Below are 18237 nucleotides of genomic sequence, written 5' to 3' on the forward strand. Positions count from 1 at the left end.
GTAGTGCTGTGATGAACACTGGGATGCATGTATCTCTTTCAAGATTTTTTTTACCTTTGGTTTTGTGAAGTTTGGATATTAAATGCCTAGATGCAGGTTTTTGTTCTTTGTTTTTGGTATTTATCCTGTTTGGTATTCTCTGAGCTTCCTAGACCTGTGGTTTAGTGCATATTAATTTGGAAAAATTCTTAGTCATTATTGCTTCAAATATTGCTTCTGATCCTTTCTCTGTTTCTTTTCTTTCTGGTATTCCCATTTCACAAATGTTAAACCTTTTGTCATTGTTTCCCATTTCTTGAATATTCTGTTTTCTTCTTTTTTCAGTGTTGTAAATTTCTTCTGCTGTATCTTTAAGCTAAGGATTCTCTCCTTAGCTGTGTCTAGTAGAGAATTCTTTATCTGTTACCGTGTATTTGATTTCTAGCATTTATGTTCAATTCTTAGAATTTACACCTCTCTGCTTACATTATCCATGGGTTCCTTCAAGTTGTCTACCTTTCATTAAAATCCTTAGCATATCATCATAGTATTTAAAAATTCCTGGTCCAGTAATTCCAACATTCCTTCCATATCTCGTTCTGGTCCTGACGTTTGTTTAGTCACCTCAAACTGGCTTGTTTTTGCCTTTCAGTATGTCTAGCAATTTTTCTGTTGAAAGGTAGACAAAGTAATAGGTAAAAGAAACTGCAACAAATAGTCCTGCAGTAATGGAGTGGTCAGGAGTGCAGGAGTGGAGGCATTCTATGGTCGTGTGAGCAGGTCTCAGTGTTCCAGTGAACATGCACCCCTGGACCATGAACTCCATCAGTACGCCTCAATGTCTTCCTCCCCTTAGGTTGAACAGGATGCCAGAGGGAGCTGGAGTCGGCTATTACACTTTCCCCAGGTAGCTTAGCTTCTGATCCAGTAGGTTAGGCTCTGATAAAATAATTTCTCCTGAAGGCTGGCCTTGTTAAGAACAGAATGCTCTGAAATATTTTAAAATGGTTCCTTTGCCCCTCAACCCCACAAGAGGCATGCAGGGATTTTTCTCCAATATTCACAGTGAGGACCTGGGATAACTGCTGAAGTTAACATCACAAAAGTGTGGAAGCCTCCCTATGACTGGGTCCTCCTGGAGTTTTTTTCTTTCCCGTATTTGCCTACAGTGAGTTTCAGGCATTAATCAATTACAGTTTAGGTTCCTGTGGTGATTTCCCTTTGTAGGTCTCTGCTCTAGTAAATTGTGATTTTCTGAATCTCCCTGAATATTGCTCCTATTTTAGGTGTAGCTATTTGTCATGTAACCCCAATTTTCTGATGGATCCAGAAAACTGGGATTACATGACAAATAGAAAAGTTGTTGACTTTTCAGTCTGTTCAGTTTTTAACTTTTTAGGACAAAGTGGTGACTTTTATTAGTAACTCTTTATATGTCAGGCAGAAACTGAAAGTTTTCCTTCGATTTAATTTTTTTCTTGTTTTATTTTTCCTTTTATGTATTCCTATATTTTCACTTCTTTCTTCAACTCCTTGCAATTTGGTCCTCGTTTCTGACATGATTTTGTCTTTTCCTTGAATCTCTTTTTTGAGTTCGGTCAATTCTCATTTTACATCATCTTACTGCCTTACCATCTCTCCTCAGAGTTCCATTATTTCTGCATTGTGAATATACTGCATAATTAAGTTACAAAATTAATGCTGAAAAGTGCTGCACTGCTGGGAGCCGGCATATTGCATATTGAGTGAGGATCTGGAATAGCTCAACTGGAATTCTATCACTGCTGAGAGCCAGCGTGAGGCACTCCACCCATGACAAAGGTCATGAGGAAGGAGGCTCGGCATACGCAAAGGCGGGATCGAGCCTCAGGAGTCCCCCTGGAAATTCTCGAGCATCTACCCCCAAAACCAGAGTCTGCCTACTTTCTGCTTTGTGCTTTCACCTACACCTCTGACTTTACGGGGGGCTGTCCCCCACTACCTCTCTCTGAAAAGAGAGTTAGCTTACAGCTCCAGTTAATAATTCTTGGATGTGACAGTGTTTCAACCTACAAACTCCTTTGGAAATCCTCTAGCCTGCCTGAATGGGTTTTTCCGGCCACATGTGATTGTTCAGAGCCTCCCAATTGTGAGAGGCAGGAGATGTTCTAAACTGCCTAAACACAGATTCCTTTGAGTAGTTAAAAGATTGATTAGAAATTGTATTGGTGAAGGGTTTTTCACTTGTTGGGCCAATGTTTGCTGCTAAGTCTCCATACTCCTTACCTACTGTGTCCTTGGCAGTGTATTGATTGATATAATGGGTGTATAGAAATGTAAAATGCCGCTTTGTCCAATGCTTTTTGGAAGGCTGGCGCCTGACTTTGGAATAATCACCTTTAGAGAAAGATAAGTTTCTTAAAATGTTAACAGGCCTCCGGGCCAGAAGATGATGTCAATCACCTGAACTTTTGCATATGATAAGTTTGCAGGAAGAAAGCCTGGCTTGCTGCATGACTCTACCCCTTCCCCCATTATCCTCTATGCATACCTTAAGGTATAAAAACTACTTTGGAAAATAAAGTGCGGGCCTTGTTCACTGAAACTTGGTCTCCCCATGTCATTCTTCCCTTTAACTTCCGGCTGAGCGTCCATCTGGAGCGTGGATGTCCTCTGCGACCATTTATTTGCCTGGGCTTCTAAGACCCACTCGAGAAGGTGTCTAAGGTGGGGCACCTTCCGCTATTCGAGAGGGCGCCTGCGGCCTCCGTGGTCAGAGCTAACCTGGTGTCACGGGTTATATTGATTTTCCGCGTAAACCAAGCCACTCAGCTTCTTTTCTCCACTGAATTTTCCTACAGAGCTATCCTTATTTCAGCCGCTTTTCTCCACTGAATTTCTTCACTGAGCTATCCTTATTCTATTACTCTTTGTATCCTTAATTAAAGTGTAATTAAGCAGTTATTCCCTGACCCTCGCCTAGCCGTCTCTCCTTCGAATACCCTGGATCAGCCGGGGCTGGTCCCCGGCACTGCACTTTTTCTCCATCTTGTAGTAGAAATGTCTTGCTATGTTTTCTTCTGCTGACAAACTCTGATTTTCTATTTTTTCTAATATTACGTAAATAATTGATCTTTTTCTTAAATTTGAAACAGATGGATTTTTCTGGATCAAATATTAATAGGAAGATTCTCTAGAAGAGGAAGATGGTGAGAGTGGCTTTCATCTGAAAGTCATCTTCTTTTTAGGTGAGGAACAGTTCACTTAGTACATGATGACTCTGGACGCCCAGCCTTCCTCTGACTCTCATCGTTTTTGTTTCAGGAGGCACCTACCATCGATGTTTCCCTCCTTCCTACACATTAGCAGTGTCGCCAGGAATGCGGCTTCTGCTTTCTAAGTTAATCCTCTTTTTCAGAATAGTGCTTTGTTAGAAAGTCTATAAAACCTAGGTTCTCCATATAACCAGATACCTTTCTTCTCTGCTTTGTCCAGCATTACTTGCCCACTTTTCACACAGATGTGCCCTCCAAGTTTCCCCTCAGGGTCTGTCTCACTCCTGCTGGGAATAATCACTTGTGGGGAGTCATAGGACAGATTTTGCCACCCCTGGATCCTTTGTCTTTCTTCCCCTGCTCTACCAATGCTCTTTCCATAGTCATTCTGGATGGTATTTGTTTTTAACCCTGTATTATGTGTGTATATTCTCTATCTCATATCTTGCTAAAGAGATAAATTTTGAATGGTTCAATTATTCTTCTTATATTGTACAGTTTTAGGAGACAAGACAGGGAGGTATGGGTCTAAGTGGATTCCATACTGCTACATGAACCCCAAAGCCCTAAATATTATTTGAAATCATTCAAGCCAAATACTTCCATGATAACTCTCAGTGATCCCCCAAAATGACAACAATTGGGGATTTTTAAAAACAATCATTCTTTGAATCATACCCTCTGAGTTCCTGATATAACTGTCCTGGAATGGAGTCTCTGTTTATTATAAAGCTCTTCAGATAATTCTGATGCATAGCCAATTTGGAGTCTAACAATAATGGAGTTAAAACAGAAGAAATGCTTTAAGTAAAAGACTTCATAGGGGGCAACCTGTGCTACTAACAACTGATTTTTCCTTTCAAAATAACTGTATTCTTTGTATTTTACTTCAAGTTAGCCAAAATTATTTAACTTTATATTTAGGATAAATTTCTTTGGCTCTGTAAGAGAACTAGCTCTATGTCTGGGTATAAAAGTTTGAAAAATTCAATTCTATTGTCACTATGTAATATTGTAGTCACAATAGGCAAATAATAAATCAAGCATAACATAAATGAGTACACATATAAACACAAATACAGAGATCATGGCCATCATATTTGGGTGTCACTTGAAAAACAAGTACCAGTTCCTGGCAACTCCAACATTACACTTGTGTCCATACTGTTTACTGATTAAACTATAAAAATTTAGCAAGAAAATACTAAAAATTTACATGTGAATTGCCATTAACACTAATCATACTGTGTTTCTAATCCCTCAAAACAAGGTCTGTCCAGCAAAACAGACACAGATGTAAAGAACAGACTTTTGGACTCTGTGGGAGAAGGCAAGGGTGGGATGATTTGAGAGAATAGCATTGAAACATGTATATTATCATATGTGAAACAGACCGCCAGTCCAGTTTCGATGTATGAGACAGGGTGCTCAGGGCCGGTGCACTGGGATGACCCTGAGGGATGGGATGGGGAGGGAGGTGGGAGAGGGGTTCAGGATGGGGACACATGTACACCCATGGCTGATTCATGTGAATGTATGGCAAAACCACTACAATATTGTAATTAGCTTCCAACTAAAATAAATAATTAAAAAACAACAACAACAAAAACCAAGGCCTGTCTCATTTCTTTTATATTCCCTAGATAGCTATTATAATGTATGACACCATGGTAAAATAATAAAAAGAATATAAAGATTAGTTAAGGCAAACTGATTTTGAAATTAAGATTTTTGATGTGAAGTGTTACTACTGGTTGCTTGTTTAATTATAATTATCAAAATCAAAATCTTTATGTGTACAAATTATTTAAATGAGTACAAACATAAGGTTAAATCATTGATAACTATAAGGCCAGAAAAGTCACACAAATATAGCTTGTTGCAAAGAACAAAGACAAAGAAGCAAACAAAGAGAAACAGACCTTAGAGCAAGTCTGTTCTCATTACACATTTTAAAAAATCAGACATATATTAGGTCAGGTAATTAATGTTACAAAAATGACATACTAACTTCATATGACATTTAAACTTCAAGCAGAAAGAATTTCTTTAGAAATAAAACTACAGGCCTGGAAGGAACATGTGGCCCAGAATGGAAGCAGTTAGGGCTCAGGACTAGTAGGCAAGTGTTTAAGAATATTAATGTCCAGGAGGCCTTCCAATGGCAGACGAGTAAGATGGGGAGATCACCTTTCCCCCAACAAACACATCAAAAATTCATCTGCATGTGCAACAACTTCTACAGAACAACTTCTGAACACTAGCAGAAGACAGACTTCCAAAAAGATAAGTCAATCTTATCTTTGAGTTAAGATAAGAATGAGATACAGCAAAGGACAAAGATAAAGAAAGAGACAAAGGATTTTGAGATGGGGACCAGCACCCTGTGGAGGGAGTCATGAAGGAGGAAAAGTTCCCCCACACTTGGAAACCCCTCATGGGAGGGGTCAGGGGGACCTTTGGACTCTCAGAGGGGAATCCAGCAACAAGTGTCAGAAGGCAAAACCGAGATAATTCACCACAGAGATCTTGCCAAACAGCCCTTCCCAGTCGAGAAGTGGCCTGAATGCCTCCACAGTGAGTGGAGGCTGGGTATGAAGGCTCAGGCTTTGAGGGTCAGACTCCAGGGAGAGGACTGAGGTTGACTACCATGAAGATACTCTGAGGAGGTTAGTATGATACAGCTAAGGGAGTTCAGGGAAAAGCCTGGGCCTGCCAGAGAGGCAAGAGATCACTGCTGCAGGAAAGCTCTAACTCCCCATGCTCATGGAATGCAGGACCCCATCTTCACAAGTGCCAGAGGGAAAAGGAGACAGCAGCAGTCAGTGACTCCAGAAACAGAAAATCTGGCAGGAGAGCCAGATGCAGAAATAGACGCAACTGCAGTTTGTGATACCAGAGGGGGAAACATGGGATACTTGACTGCTGCCAGGCCACTGTGGGGGCCAGAGGCGGTAGATAGGAGGCCACTATGGTCTTGACCACAGGGGTTACAACTGGCACCAACCTGTGAGTGGGCACAGGTCACTGCCCACACCTTCCTGGAGGCCTGAGCAGCTTGGATCTGCCTGGGGACCCACAACCTGAGGCCAATTCCCCTGGGGAAGTGCATGACCTTCCTTAGAGTGTGGTGACTTCCTGCAGATCTCAGCCTCAGTAGGCACTCCCCACACACCCCAAATGTGTCTGCCGTACTCCTCCCTTTCCCCAGTCCAACTGAACAAGTGAGCCCCAATAAGCTGCTATTTTTGTCCCCTCATGTCTAGGTGGAAAACAGACATGAGAGGGAGGCCTACAAGCAGAGGCAGGGCCTAAACCAGAGCAGAGAACCAGGGGCCATGTGAGCAACAGAAAGAGGGAAAACAGCTCTTACAGCTGCAGGTGCAGCAGATTAAATCCCTACAATCAGCCCAAAATTGTGGACTTTCGGGGCAATTGTGGACTCTGGGAACAAGTAAAGCAACTACTGAGTAAGGCAAAATCTGAGTTTGAGCTGACGTTACACTGTCCACAACAGGTCCAAAGACCTTTTCAGAAATGTTGGAAGACTTTCTGAGTAGGTAGATGGCCTACAGCACACTCTGTGAAGAGGAAAATAAGGAATTAGTACAACATTCTTCTAGCTATCACTCTATATATTTTTTTCTTTTTCATATTGTTCTAATGACGTTCTTTCTTTATTAAACCTTTAATTGTTATTTTTTATGAACTACTTTTGCCTTTGTTAAAACATCTTATTTTTAAATGAATTCATTCTATTTTTTCCTGTTTTTACAGTACCCTTTAGTTATATTACATTTTTTCCATGTTTTTTACTTTGTATTTGTGCTAGTCTGCTGCTGCGGCTGCTAAGTTGCTTCAGTCGTGTCTGACCCTGTACAACCCCATAGACGGCAGCCCACCAGGCTCCTCTGTCACTGGGATTCTCCAGACAAAAATACTGGAGTGGGTTGCCATTTCCTTCTCCACTGTGCTAGTCTAGTTTTTAGCATTGATTTTCACATATAGATTTGTTTAATGGCTTGATTAACTCTCTTCGTTTTCAACTCCTGTTTTTCTTTTTCTTTCATCTCTTTTTTTCTTGCTCTTTTCTCAATATAAGTGTGTGAGTTTCTCTGGATGTTCTTGGCTGTGGTTTAACCATTAGTCTTGGGGTTTTGTGTTCTGTGCTGTGTGGCCTGTGACATTTTGGAGCTGCATTAAGGGGTTGGGCCTTAACCACTGAGATGGGAGACCTGAGTACAGGACCCAGGACCAAGAGACCTCCCAACCATGGAACATTAATCAGCAAGAGCTCTTCCAAAGGTCTCTCAACACTAAGACCAAGCCTTACTCAAAAGCAAGCAATCTTCACTACCAGACACCTCAAGCAAAACCTTCAGCAAAATAGGAACACACACTTGCCCATGATCAGACAGGCTGCCCAAAGCCATAACAAGCCCAGAGAAACCCCAAAACACACTATTGGATATGGCACTACCCTTCAGGGAGACAAAACACAGTTCCACCAACAACAAGAACACGGGCACAGGTCCCCAACACTAGGAAACTTCACAAGTCATTGGTCCAACCCCAGACATGGGGGGGAACCCTGACAAATGAGAGGAACTACTACCTTCAAGCCTACAAAAAGGCGACCTCAAAAGCAATAAATTAAACAAAATGAAAAGAAAGAGAAACGTGAAGCAGATAAACGAAAATGGTAAAAACCCACAAGACCAAACAAATGAAAAATAGGTAGTCTTCCTGAAAAAGAATTCAGTGCAATGATAGTAAAGATATCCAAAATCTTGGTAACAAAATGGATGCACAGATAAATAGAATGAAACACAGATCTAGAATATATGAAAAATGTTTACCAACGACCTAGAAGAAATAAAGAATAGAAAGCCAACAGCGAACAACACAATAACTGAGACTCAAAATACTCTGGAGGGAACCAACAGCAGAATAACTGAGGCAGAAGAACAGATAAGTGAGCTTGAATATAGAATGGTGGAAATAACTGAAGCAGAATAGGACAAAGGAAAAAAATTAAAGAAATAGCAACACTCCAGAGAACTCTGGGACAATATTTAGTGCACCAATATTCAAATTATAGGCATCCCAGAAGAAGAAGAGAAAAAGAAAGGGTATGAGAAAATATTTCAGAATATTATAGTCAAAAACTTCCCAACATGGGAAAGGAAATAGCTACCCAAGTCCAAGGAGACCAGGGAATCTTATAAAGGATAAACCCAAGGAGAAACACACCAGGACACATATTATTCAAACTAATGAAAATTAAACACAATGAAAAAATATTAAAAGCAGCAAGGAAAAAGCAATAAATAACATACAAGGGGATCCCTGTAAGGTTAACAGCTGATCTTTCAACAGAAACTCTACAAGTCAGAGGGAGTAGCAGGATATACTTAAAAGTGATGAAAGGGAAAAAACCTACAACCAACATTACTCTATCCAGCAAGATTCTCATCAGATCCAAAGGAGATATCAAAAGCTTTACAGAAGCAAAAGTGATGAGAATTCAGCACCACCAAACCGGCTTTAACAAATGGTAAGAGAACTTCTCTAGATAGGAAACACAAGAGAAAGAAAAGCCCTACAGAAACAAACCCAAAAGAAAAAAGTACACGGTAATAGGATCATATATATCAATAATAACCATAAATGTAAACAGATTAAATGCTTCAAACAAAACACACAGATTAGCTGAATGGACACAAAAACAAGACCCTTATATATGCTGTTCACAAGAGAATAACCTCAGACCTAGAGACACATACAGACTGAAAGTGAGGGGCTGGAAAAGATATTCCATGCAAATTGAAAACAAAAGAAAGTGGGAGTAACAATGTTCATATCAGATAAAATGGGCTTTAAAATACACACCATTACAAGACACAAGGAAGGACACCACATCATGATCAAAGGTTCAATCCAAGAACAAGATATAACAATTATAAATATATATCCACCCAACATTGAAGCACCGCAATACATAGGCAAAAGCTAACAATCAAAGGGGAAATCGACAGTAACTCAATAATAGTGGGAGGCTTTAACCACTCACACCAATGGACAGACCATCTAGACAGAAAATTAATAAGGAAACACGAGCTTTAAATGACATATTGGACTAGTTGGACCTAACTGATATCCACAGGGCACTTCATCAAAAAACAGTAGATTTCACTTTTTTCTCACTTTTTTCCTGAACATTCTCCAGGATATATCACATCTTGGGTCACAAATCAAGCTTTGGTAAATTTTAAAAACTGGAATCATCTCAAGATGTTTTTGACCATAATGCTATAAAATTAGATGTGAACTACAAGGGGAAAAAAACCTATAAAAATCACAAACAAATATAGGCTAAACAAAATGCTTCTGAGTAATGAAGAGGTCACTGAAAAAATCCAAAGAGAAGATCAAAAAATACTTAAAAGCAAATGACAATGAAAACGTGACAACTCAAAACCTATGGGATGCAGTAAAAGCTGTGCTAAGAGGCAAGTTTATAGCAATACAATCCTATCTCAAGAAACAAGAGAAAATTCAAATAAACTACTTAACCCTACACCTAAAGCAACTAGAAAAAGAACAAAAAAAAAACCCCAAAGTTAGTAGAAGGAAAGAAATCATGAAGATCGGACCAGAAATAAATTAAAAAGAAATAAAGGTGACAAAAACAATGAGCAATAAAACTAAAAGCCTCTTCATTAAATGATAAAAAAAATTGACAAACCATTAGCCAAACTCATTAAGAAAAAAAGGGAGAAGACTCAAATCAACAGAATTAGAAATGAAAAAGGAGAAGTTACAACATGCAGTGCAGAAATTAATCATGGAGATTACTACCAGCAACTATATGGCAATAAAATAAACAACCAGGAAGATATGGACATATTCTTAGAAAAGTATAACCTTCCAAGATTGAAACAGAAGAAATAGAAAATACGAACAGGCCAATTACAGACACAGAAATTGAAACTGTAACCAAAAATCTTCCAACAAACAAAAGCTCATGGCCAGATGGCTTCACAGGTGAATTCTACCAAAAATTCAGAGAAGAGCTAACACTTATCCTGCTCAAACTCTTCTAGAACTCGTTCTACAAGGCCACCATCAACCTCATACCAAAACCAGACAAAGCTGCCACAAGAAAAGAAAATTAAAGGCCAATATCATTGACAAATTAGATGTAAAAATCCTCAACAAAATTCTAGAAAACAGAATCCAACAACACATGAAAAGGTTCATATATCATGATCAAGGGGTGTTTATTCCAGGCATGCAAGGATTCTTCAGTATCACAAATCAGTCAATGTGATATACCATATTAACAAATTGTTAGGGGAAAAAAAAAACTGCATGATCATCTCAATAGATTCAGAGCAAGTTTTCAACAAAATTCAACACCCATTTATGATAAAAAAAAAAAATAATCTCCAGAAAATAGGCATAGATGGAACATACCTCAAAATAATAAAGTCCATATGTGACAAACCTACAGCAAACATTATTCTTAATGGTGAAAAACTGAAAGTTTTAGACGTCTTAGCCATAGCAATCAGAGGAAAAAAACAAATAAAAGGAATCCAGACTGGAAAAGAGGTAGTAGAAGTCTCATTGTTTGCAGATGACATGATTCTTTACATAGAAAACTGTAAAGATGTCACAAGAAAATTACTAGAGCTAATCAATGAACATACTAAAGTCACAAAACACAAAACTAATACACTGATATCCCTTGCATTTCTATACACTAACAATGAAAAACCAGAAAGAGAAATTAGGGAAACAATCCCATTCACCATTGAACAAAAAGAATAAAATACCTAGGACTAAACCTACCTAAAGAGACAAAAGACCAGTATGTAAAAAATTATAAGAAGCTGATGAAAGAAATCAAAGATGACACAAACAGATGCAGAGATATACCATGTTCTTGGATTGGAGAATTAATACTGTGAAAATGACAATACTACACAGAGCAATTTACAGATCTAATGCAACCCCTATCAAAATATCAATGGTATTTTTCAAAGAACTAGAACAGAAAATTTCACAATTTGTATGGAAATACAATTCAGTTAAGTCTCTCAGTTGTGTCCGACTCTTTGCACCCCATGAATCGCAACACACCAGGCCTCCCTGTCCACCACCAAGTCCCAGAGTCTACCCAAAGCCATGTCCATCGAGTCAGTGATGCCATCCAACCATCTCATCCTCTGTCATCCCCTTCTCCTCCCACTTCAATCCTTCCCAGCATTAGGGTCTTTTCCAATGAGTCAACTCTTTGAATCAGATGGCCAAAGTACTGGAGTTTCAGCTTCGACATCAGTCCTTCCAATGAACACCCAGGACTGATCTCCTTTAGAATGGACTGGCTGGATCTTCTTGCAGTCCAAGGGACTCTCAAGAGTCTTCTCCAACACCACAGTTCAAAAGCATCAATTCTTCGGAGCTCAGCTTTCTTCATAGTCCAACTCTCATATCCATACATGACTACTGGAAAAACCATAGCCTTGACTAGACGGACCTTTGTTGGCAAAGTAATGTCTCTGCTTTTCAATATGCTATCTAGGTTGGTCATAACTTTCCTTCCAAGGAGTAAGCATCTTTTAATGTCATGGCTGCAATCACCATCTGCAGTGATTTTGGAGCCCAGAAAAATAAAGTCTGACACTGTTTCCTCATCTATTTCACATGAAGTGATGAGACCAGAAGCCATGATCTTAGTTTTCTGAATGTTGAGCTTTAATTCAACTTTTTCACTCTCCTCTTTCACTTTCTTCAAGAGGCTTTTTAGTTACTCTTCACTTTCTGCCATAAGGGTGGTGTCATCTGCATATGTGAGGTTATTGATATTTCTCCCAGCAATCTTGATTCCAGCTTGTGTTTCTTCCAGCTCGTTTCTCATGATGTACTCTGCATATAAGTTAAATAAGCAGGATGACAATATACAGCCTTGACATACTCCTTTTCCTATTTGGAATCAGTCTGTTGTTCCACGTCCAGTTCTAACTCTTGCTTCCTGACCTGCATATAGGTTTCTCAAGAGGCAGGTCAGATGATCTGGTATTCCCATCTCTTTCAGAATTTTCCACAGTTTATTGTGATCCACACGGTCAAGGCTTTGGCATAGTCAATAAAGCACAAATAGATGTTTTTCTGAAACTCTCTTGCTTTTTCGATGATTGAGCGGATGTTGGCAATTTGATCTCTGGTTCCTCTGCCTTTTCTAAAACCAGCTTGAACATCTGGAATTTCATGGTTCATGTATTGCTGAAGTCTGGTTTGGAGAATTTTGAGCATTACTTTACTAGCATATGAGATGAGTACAATTGTGCAGTAGTTTGAGTATTCTTTGGCATTGCCTTTCTTTGGAATTGGAATGAAAACTGACCTTTTCCATTTTCCAGTCCTGTGGCCACTGCTGAGTTTTCCAAATTTGCTGGCATATTGAGTGCAGCACTTTCACAGCATCATCTTTTAGGATTTGAAATAGCTCAACTGGAATTCCATCACCTTCACTAGCTTTGTTTGCAGTAATGCTTCCTAAGGCCCACTTGACTTCACATTTCAGGATGTCTGGCTCTAGCTGAGTGATCACACCATCATGATTATCTAGGTCATGAAGATCTTTTTTGTACAGTTCTGTGTACTCTTGCCACCTCTTCTTAATATCTTCTGCTTCTATTAGGTCCATACCATTTCTGTCCTTTATCGAACCCATCTTTGCATGAAATGTTCCCTTGGTATCTCTAATTTTCTTGAAGAGATCTCTAGTCTTTCCCATTTTGTTGTCTTCCTCTATTTCTTGCATTGATCGCTGAGGAAGGCTTTTTTATCTCTTCATGCTATTCTTTGGAATTCTGCATTCAGATGGGAATATCTTTCCTTTTCTCCTTTGCTTTTTGCTTCTCTTCTTTTCAGAGCTATTGGTAATAAAAGACTCCCAATAGCCAAAGCAATCTTGAGAAAGAAGAATGGAGCTGGAGGACTTAACTTTCCTTACTTTAGGCTTTACTGCAAAGCTACAGTCATCAAGACAGTGTGGTACTTGCACAAAAATAGAAATACAGACCAATGGAGCAGGACAGAGACCACAGAGATAAACCCACGCACCTATGAGCACCTTGTCTGTGACAACAGAGGCAAGAACATACACTGGAGAAAAGAAAGTCTCTTCAATAAACAGTGCTGGGAAAACTGGACAGCTACATGCAAAAGAATGAAACTAGAACACCTCCTAACATCACACACAAAAATAAACTCAAAATGGATTAAAGACTTAAATAGTAAGGCCAGAAACTATAAAACTCTTAGAGGAAAACATAGGCAATACACTTTTTGATGAGATCAATGTAATGGAAATTAAAAAAAAAAACCACACACAAGTGGGACATCATTAAATTTACAAGCTTTTTGCACAGCAAAGGAAAAAATAAAGAAGATTAAAAGACAATCCTGAGAATGGGAGAAAATAACTACAAATGTAATAACTGACAAAAGACTAATCTCCAAAATATATAAGCAGCTCATATAGTTCAATATCAGAAAAACAAAGCCCCATCAAAAACTGGGCAGAAGGCCTAAACAGACATTTCTCCAAAGAAGACATCCAGATGGCCAATAAACACATGCTAATCATTGGAGAAATGCAAATCAAAACTACAATGAGGCATCACCTCACACCAGTCAGAACGGCCAACATCCAAGACTGTAAAAACAATAAATGCTGGAGAGGATGTGGAGAGAAGGGAGCCCTCTTGCACTGTTGGTGGGAATGTAAACTGATACAGTTACTATGGAGAACAGAGATTCCTTAATAAACTGGGAATAAATCTACCATATGAACCACCAACACCACCACTGGGCATATATTTAAGAAAACCATAATTCAAAAAGACACATGTACCTGTGTTCACAGCAGTACTATTTACAACAGCTTGGACAAGGAAGCAACTTAGATGTTCATTAACAGAAGAATGGATAAAGAAGATATGGTACATATATACAATAGAATATAATTCAGCCATAAATAAGAATGAATTTGTGTCCGTTCCAGTGGGGTGGATGAATCTAGAACCTGTTATGCTAGATTTTTTTTTTAAATAAATTAAAAAAAAAATTACAAAGCATATCATCAATGAAGATAGTTCAAAACTTCTTTTTATAAGGTATTAAACGTTATCACTTTAAAAGAAAAAAAATTCAGATCCAAGTCTTACACCTCATAATTCAAAAATAAAACGTATCAATTATTATATCCCATAGACTTACCTGTCCAACCAGTATAAGCAGAGCAATCATGTGGATCAGCTGTCTTCAGCCCTTCTTCCATTTGCTGTAGAAGATCTTTAATTTTGGTCTGGATCCGTCTTGTGAAGTTATTAATAATCTGACAACCAAAAGAAGACATAATATTAAATTACAGAAGACCAGGATAATGTTGCAGTGATTGGGAAGATTCCCTGGAGAAGGGAAAAGCTACCCACCCCAGTATTCTGGCCTGGAGAATTCCATGGACTATATAGTCCATGGGGCGCAAAGAGTTGGACATAACTGAGTGACTTTCACTTCACTTCACTTCAAACACTTCAACTAACAGTCTAAGTTGTAAAAACAAACAGATGGAAATTATAATACCTGGCCCATTTCAATGATTCATTGGTTGGAGCGAGTCTACCTTGTTTTTACGAGGTTAAGTTTTAAAATAAGAGCATGCCCTATATGGATTCTAAGTAACAAGTAGGATCACAAAAAATAAGCTGCAAAAATCAAAGAAAAAAACAAAACAAAAAAAGAGTAAAGAGATGGATTTGACTACACAAACATTTTAAGTTAAAGAACATAAGATGGTTTAAAAGTCAAATGACAAGGGAGGAATATGTACAATATAAAATATTATAAATAAAAGTAGGCTATGTAACAATATGGAAATACACATAAAATTATCAACATACCTTACAAAAAGAAAAAATCAAATTGCAAGCATATGCAAACATTTTCAATCACTTAGCAATTAACGAATTGAAAATAAATACAAATACTATCAGATTAACAAATAATAAAATATTAAGTTCCAAGGCTGCTAGGAGCTAAGGAAGCAGATATTCTTACTGAGTGCTGGTGATCTTTCTCAAAGGAAATTTATCAGTAATTCTTAAAAAATTTTATTTATTTTTGGCTGTACTGGGTCTTTGTCACTGTGCATGGGCTTTCTCTGGCTGTGGCGAGCAGAAGCTACTCTCTAGTCGCTGTGCACAGGCTCCTCATTGTGGGTTTCTCTTGTTGCAGAGAATGGGCTCTAGAGCCCGGATTCAGTAGTTGTGGCACGCAGGATTAACTGCCCCACAACATGTGGGATCTTCCCTGACCAGAGATGGAACCCTTTCCTTTGCACTAGCAAGCAGGTTCTTAATCAATGGATCACCAGGAAAATCCCACATCAATATTCTTAAACATGTAGTTGACAGTGTTGTCCAGATTTTTCTGCCTTTGATGATTTTTAAAAACTCTAGTCACTACATCAATCACTGAGGTGTAATTGTAATTCTCTTTTTGCCCCCCTTTAGTGTACTTACGGGAGAAGGCAATGGCACCCCACTCCAGTACTCTTGCCTGGAAAATACCATGGACAGAGGAGCCTGGTAGGCTGCAGTCCATGGGGTCGCTAAGAGTCGGGCATGACTGAGTGACTTCACTTTCACTTTTCACTTTCATGCATTGGAGAAGGAAATGGCAACCCACTCCAGTGTTCTTGCCTGGAGAATCTCAGGGACAGAGGAGCCTAGTGGGCTGCTGTCTATGGGGTCGCACAGAGTCGGACATGACTGAAGCGACTTAGCAGCAGCAGCAGCAGCAGTGTACTTACAGTTCTATTATTTGGCACAGACAAATTAGGACTATTATGTCTTCTTGACAGGCTTTATCATCAAGAAACATCCCTCTGCGAGGCTACAGGGAAGTTACTTTCATGTTACTGGACAGTTAGTGCTTTCAGGCCAAATTTTACTGAAATTTGGGATTCTGGACTAAAAGCAACGTTAGAATTACGTTACAACTATGAAAGCCCCAGAGAGATTTACTTAAACCTAGAGAGATATGTGTACATTTCAAAGGGGATGAGAGTCTGGAGCAGGAAGACACTTCCCAGTCATAGAACTGAAGACAAAGGAGCCTGGTCTTATCACAGAGAGATTTATTTACAGTCCAAAGACTTCACTTTGCAACAAAGGTCCATATAGTCAAAGCTATGGTAGCTTTCCAGTAGTCATGTATGGATGTGAGAGCTGAACAGTAAAAAAGGGTGAGCTCCAAAGAGATGCCTTAGAACTGTGGTGCTGAAGAGAAGACTCTTGAGAGTCCCTTGGACAGTGAGGAGATCAAACCAGTCAATCCTAAAGGAAATCAACCCTGAACATTCATTGGAAGGACTGATGCTGAAGCTGAAGCCCCAATACTTTGGTTACCCGCTTCAAAGAGCCAACTCCTTGGAAAAGACGCTGATGCTGGGAAAGACTGAAGGCAGGAGGAAAAAGGGGCAACAGAGGATGAGATGGTTAGATGGCATCATTGACTCAATGTACATGAGTTAGAGCAAACTCCAGGAGAAAGTGAAGGACAGGGAAGTCTAGTGTGCTCCAGTACATCATGGGGCTGCAAAGAGATGGACATGACTGAGTGACTGAATAACAACAATGACGATTTTGATATTTCCAACAAAACTCTCTCAGAAAAGGAAGGAGAGACAGTTGTCTTCTTCCCTTTTATAAAAAGCACAGAAAACTTAATTTTTCTTCATTCTTTGCCTATAATACAGACTCTGTCTACGAACCTTTGACCTGGGTTTTGATGACTTGGATGTGAGATTCAGGGAACCACTCACTAGTTACTTTCTTTCTCATAAATAATATAACCTCTGTGTACTTTCAGGAAAAACTTAATAAGTATAAATATTAAAAAACTAAAGAACAAAAATTAGGGATCTATCCACAAATGGAAGAACTTTCATGTTAGTAGTGGAACCCAGCACCTTACTCCAAGGGACTTACAGCAAACCTAGCCCACTAGAGCACTGGGTAATAAGCACACAGACTTCAGTACCAGCTGTGAAACCTTCAGGAGACTGAGCCAGGTCCAGCCCCTGAGCTATAGTCTGGGAGTACAGGCAGAACAATGACTCAGCAGTCACCTTCAGATGAGACAGCCTTTGTGGAAATCCATATTTCCACAGGAGAAGTATCAATATTCCTTTTGAGGACAAAGAAAAAAAGAAGTTTGGATGAGCTGGAGTGGATAAGAGGAATAGCTTGTCCCTGCCTGTATCACATAATGTACAGATACAGCATGTGGCTAAATAGACAGCCCGTGATTTCTCTCACAGGGGAAAGGGAGAGCCACTGAGTCCAGTTTCTAAAGGGTCAGCCACACTCGTTTGGTGTCTAAGTCTGTGCAGGACTCTGCTGAAGAGACTTAATTCTCTCATTTCTCATAATGCATCCAGAGTATCCCAAAGGAAGTCCACGCCTGGGGAGAGGGAGCAAGTCAGAGAGTAGCATGTAAGATCCCCAGAGGCCATTAAAGGAATGTAGTTTCTGCTGATGCATTTTGGACTCTATTAGGAAACACAAAAAATCAAGAAGACATGATATCACCAAAAGATCACAATAATCTTCCAGTAACCAAATCTAAAGGCAAGAAAATCTACTATTTATACAATAAAGAATTCAAAATAGCTGTTCTAAGGAAACAGCTATAAGAAAACACAGAAAAAAATCAAAGAAATTAAAAAAAAAAACACGATGTGATGAAAATGAGAAATTAAAAAAATAGAAATCACTGAAAAAAAAATTCTAGAGTTTAAGACCTGAACAAATGAAATGAAAAATGAAATAGAGAGTATCAAAAGCAGGTAGACCACATAGAAAACAGAATCAGTAAAAGAGCTAGGGGGACTTCCTGGTGATCCAATGGTTAAGAATCTGCCTTG

At 39.1% G+C, this 18237-nt stretch overlaps 1 protein-coding gene across 1 annotated transcript in view; it reads right to left on the reverse strand.

The window, feature by feature from the left end:
* LANCL2 (LanC like glutathione S-transferase 2) overlaps positions 1 to 18237 on the reverse strand; it is an 85464-nt gene that overhangs the window by 44218 nt on the left and 23009 nt on the right. The window contains exon 2 of the mRNA XM_055558514.1: positions 14526 to 14643. Within this exon, the coding sequence (XP_055414489.1) occupies positions 14526 to 14643 (118 nt within the window). The remainder of the gene's footprint in view (positions 1 to 14525; positions 14644 to 18237) is intronic.

This window comes from Bubalus kerabau, chromosome 20 (assembly GCF_029407905.1).
Source record: "Bubalus kerabau isolate K-KA32 ecotype Philippines breed swamp buffalo chromosome 20, PCC_UOA_SB_1v2, whole genome shotgun sequence".
Classification (NCBI taxonomy): Eukaryota; Metazoa; Chordata; class Mammalia; order Artiodactyla; family Bovidae; genus Bubalus; species Bubalus kerabau.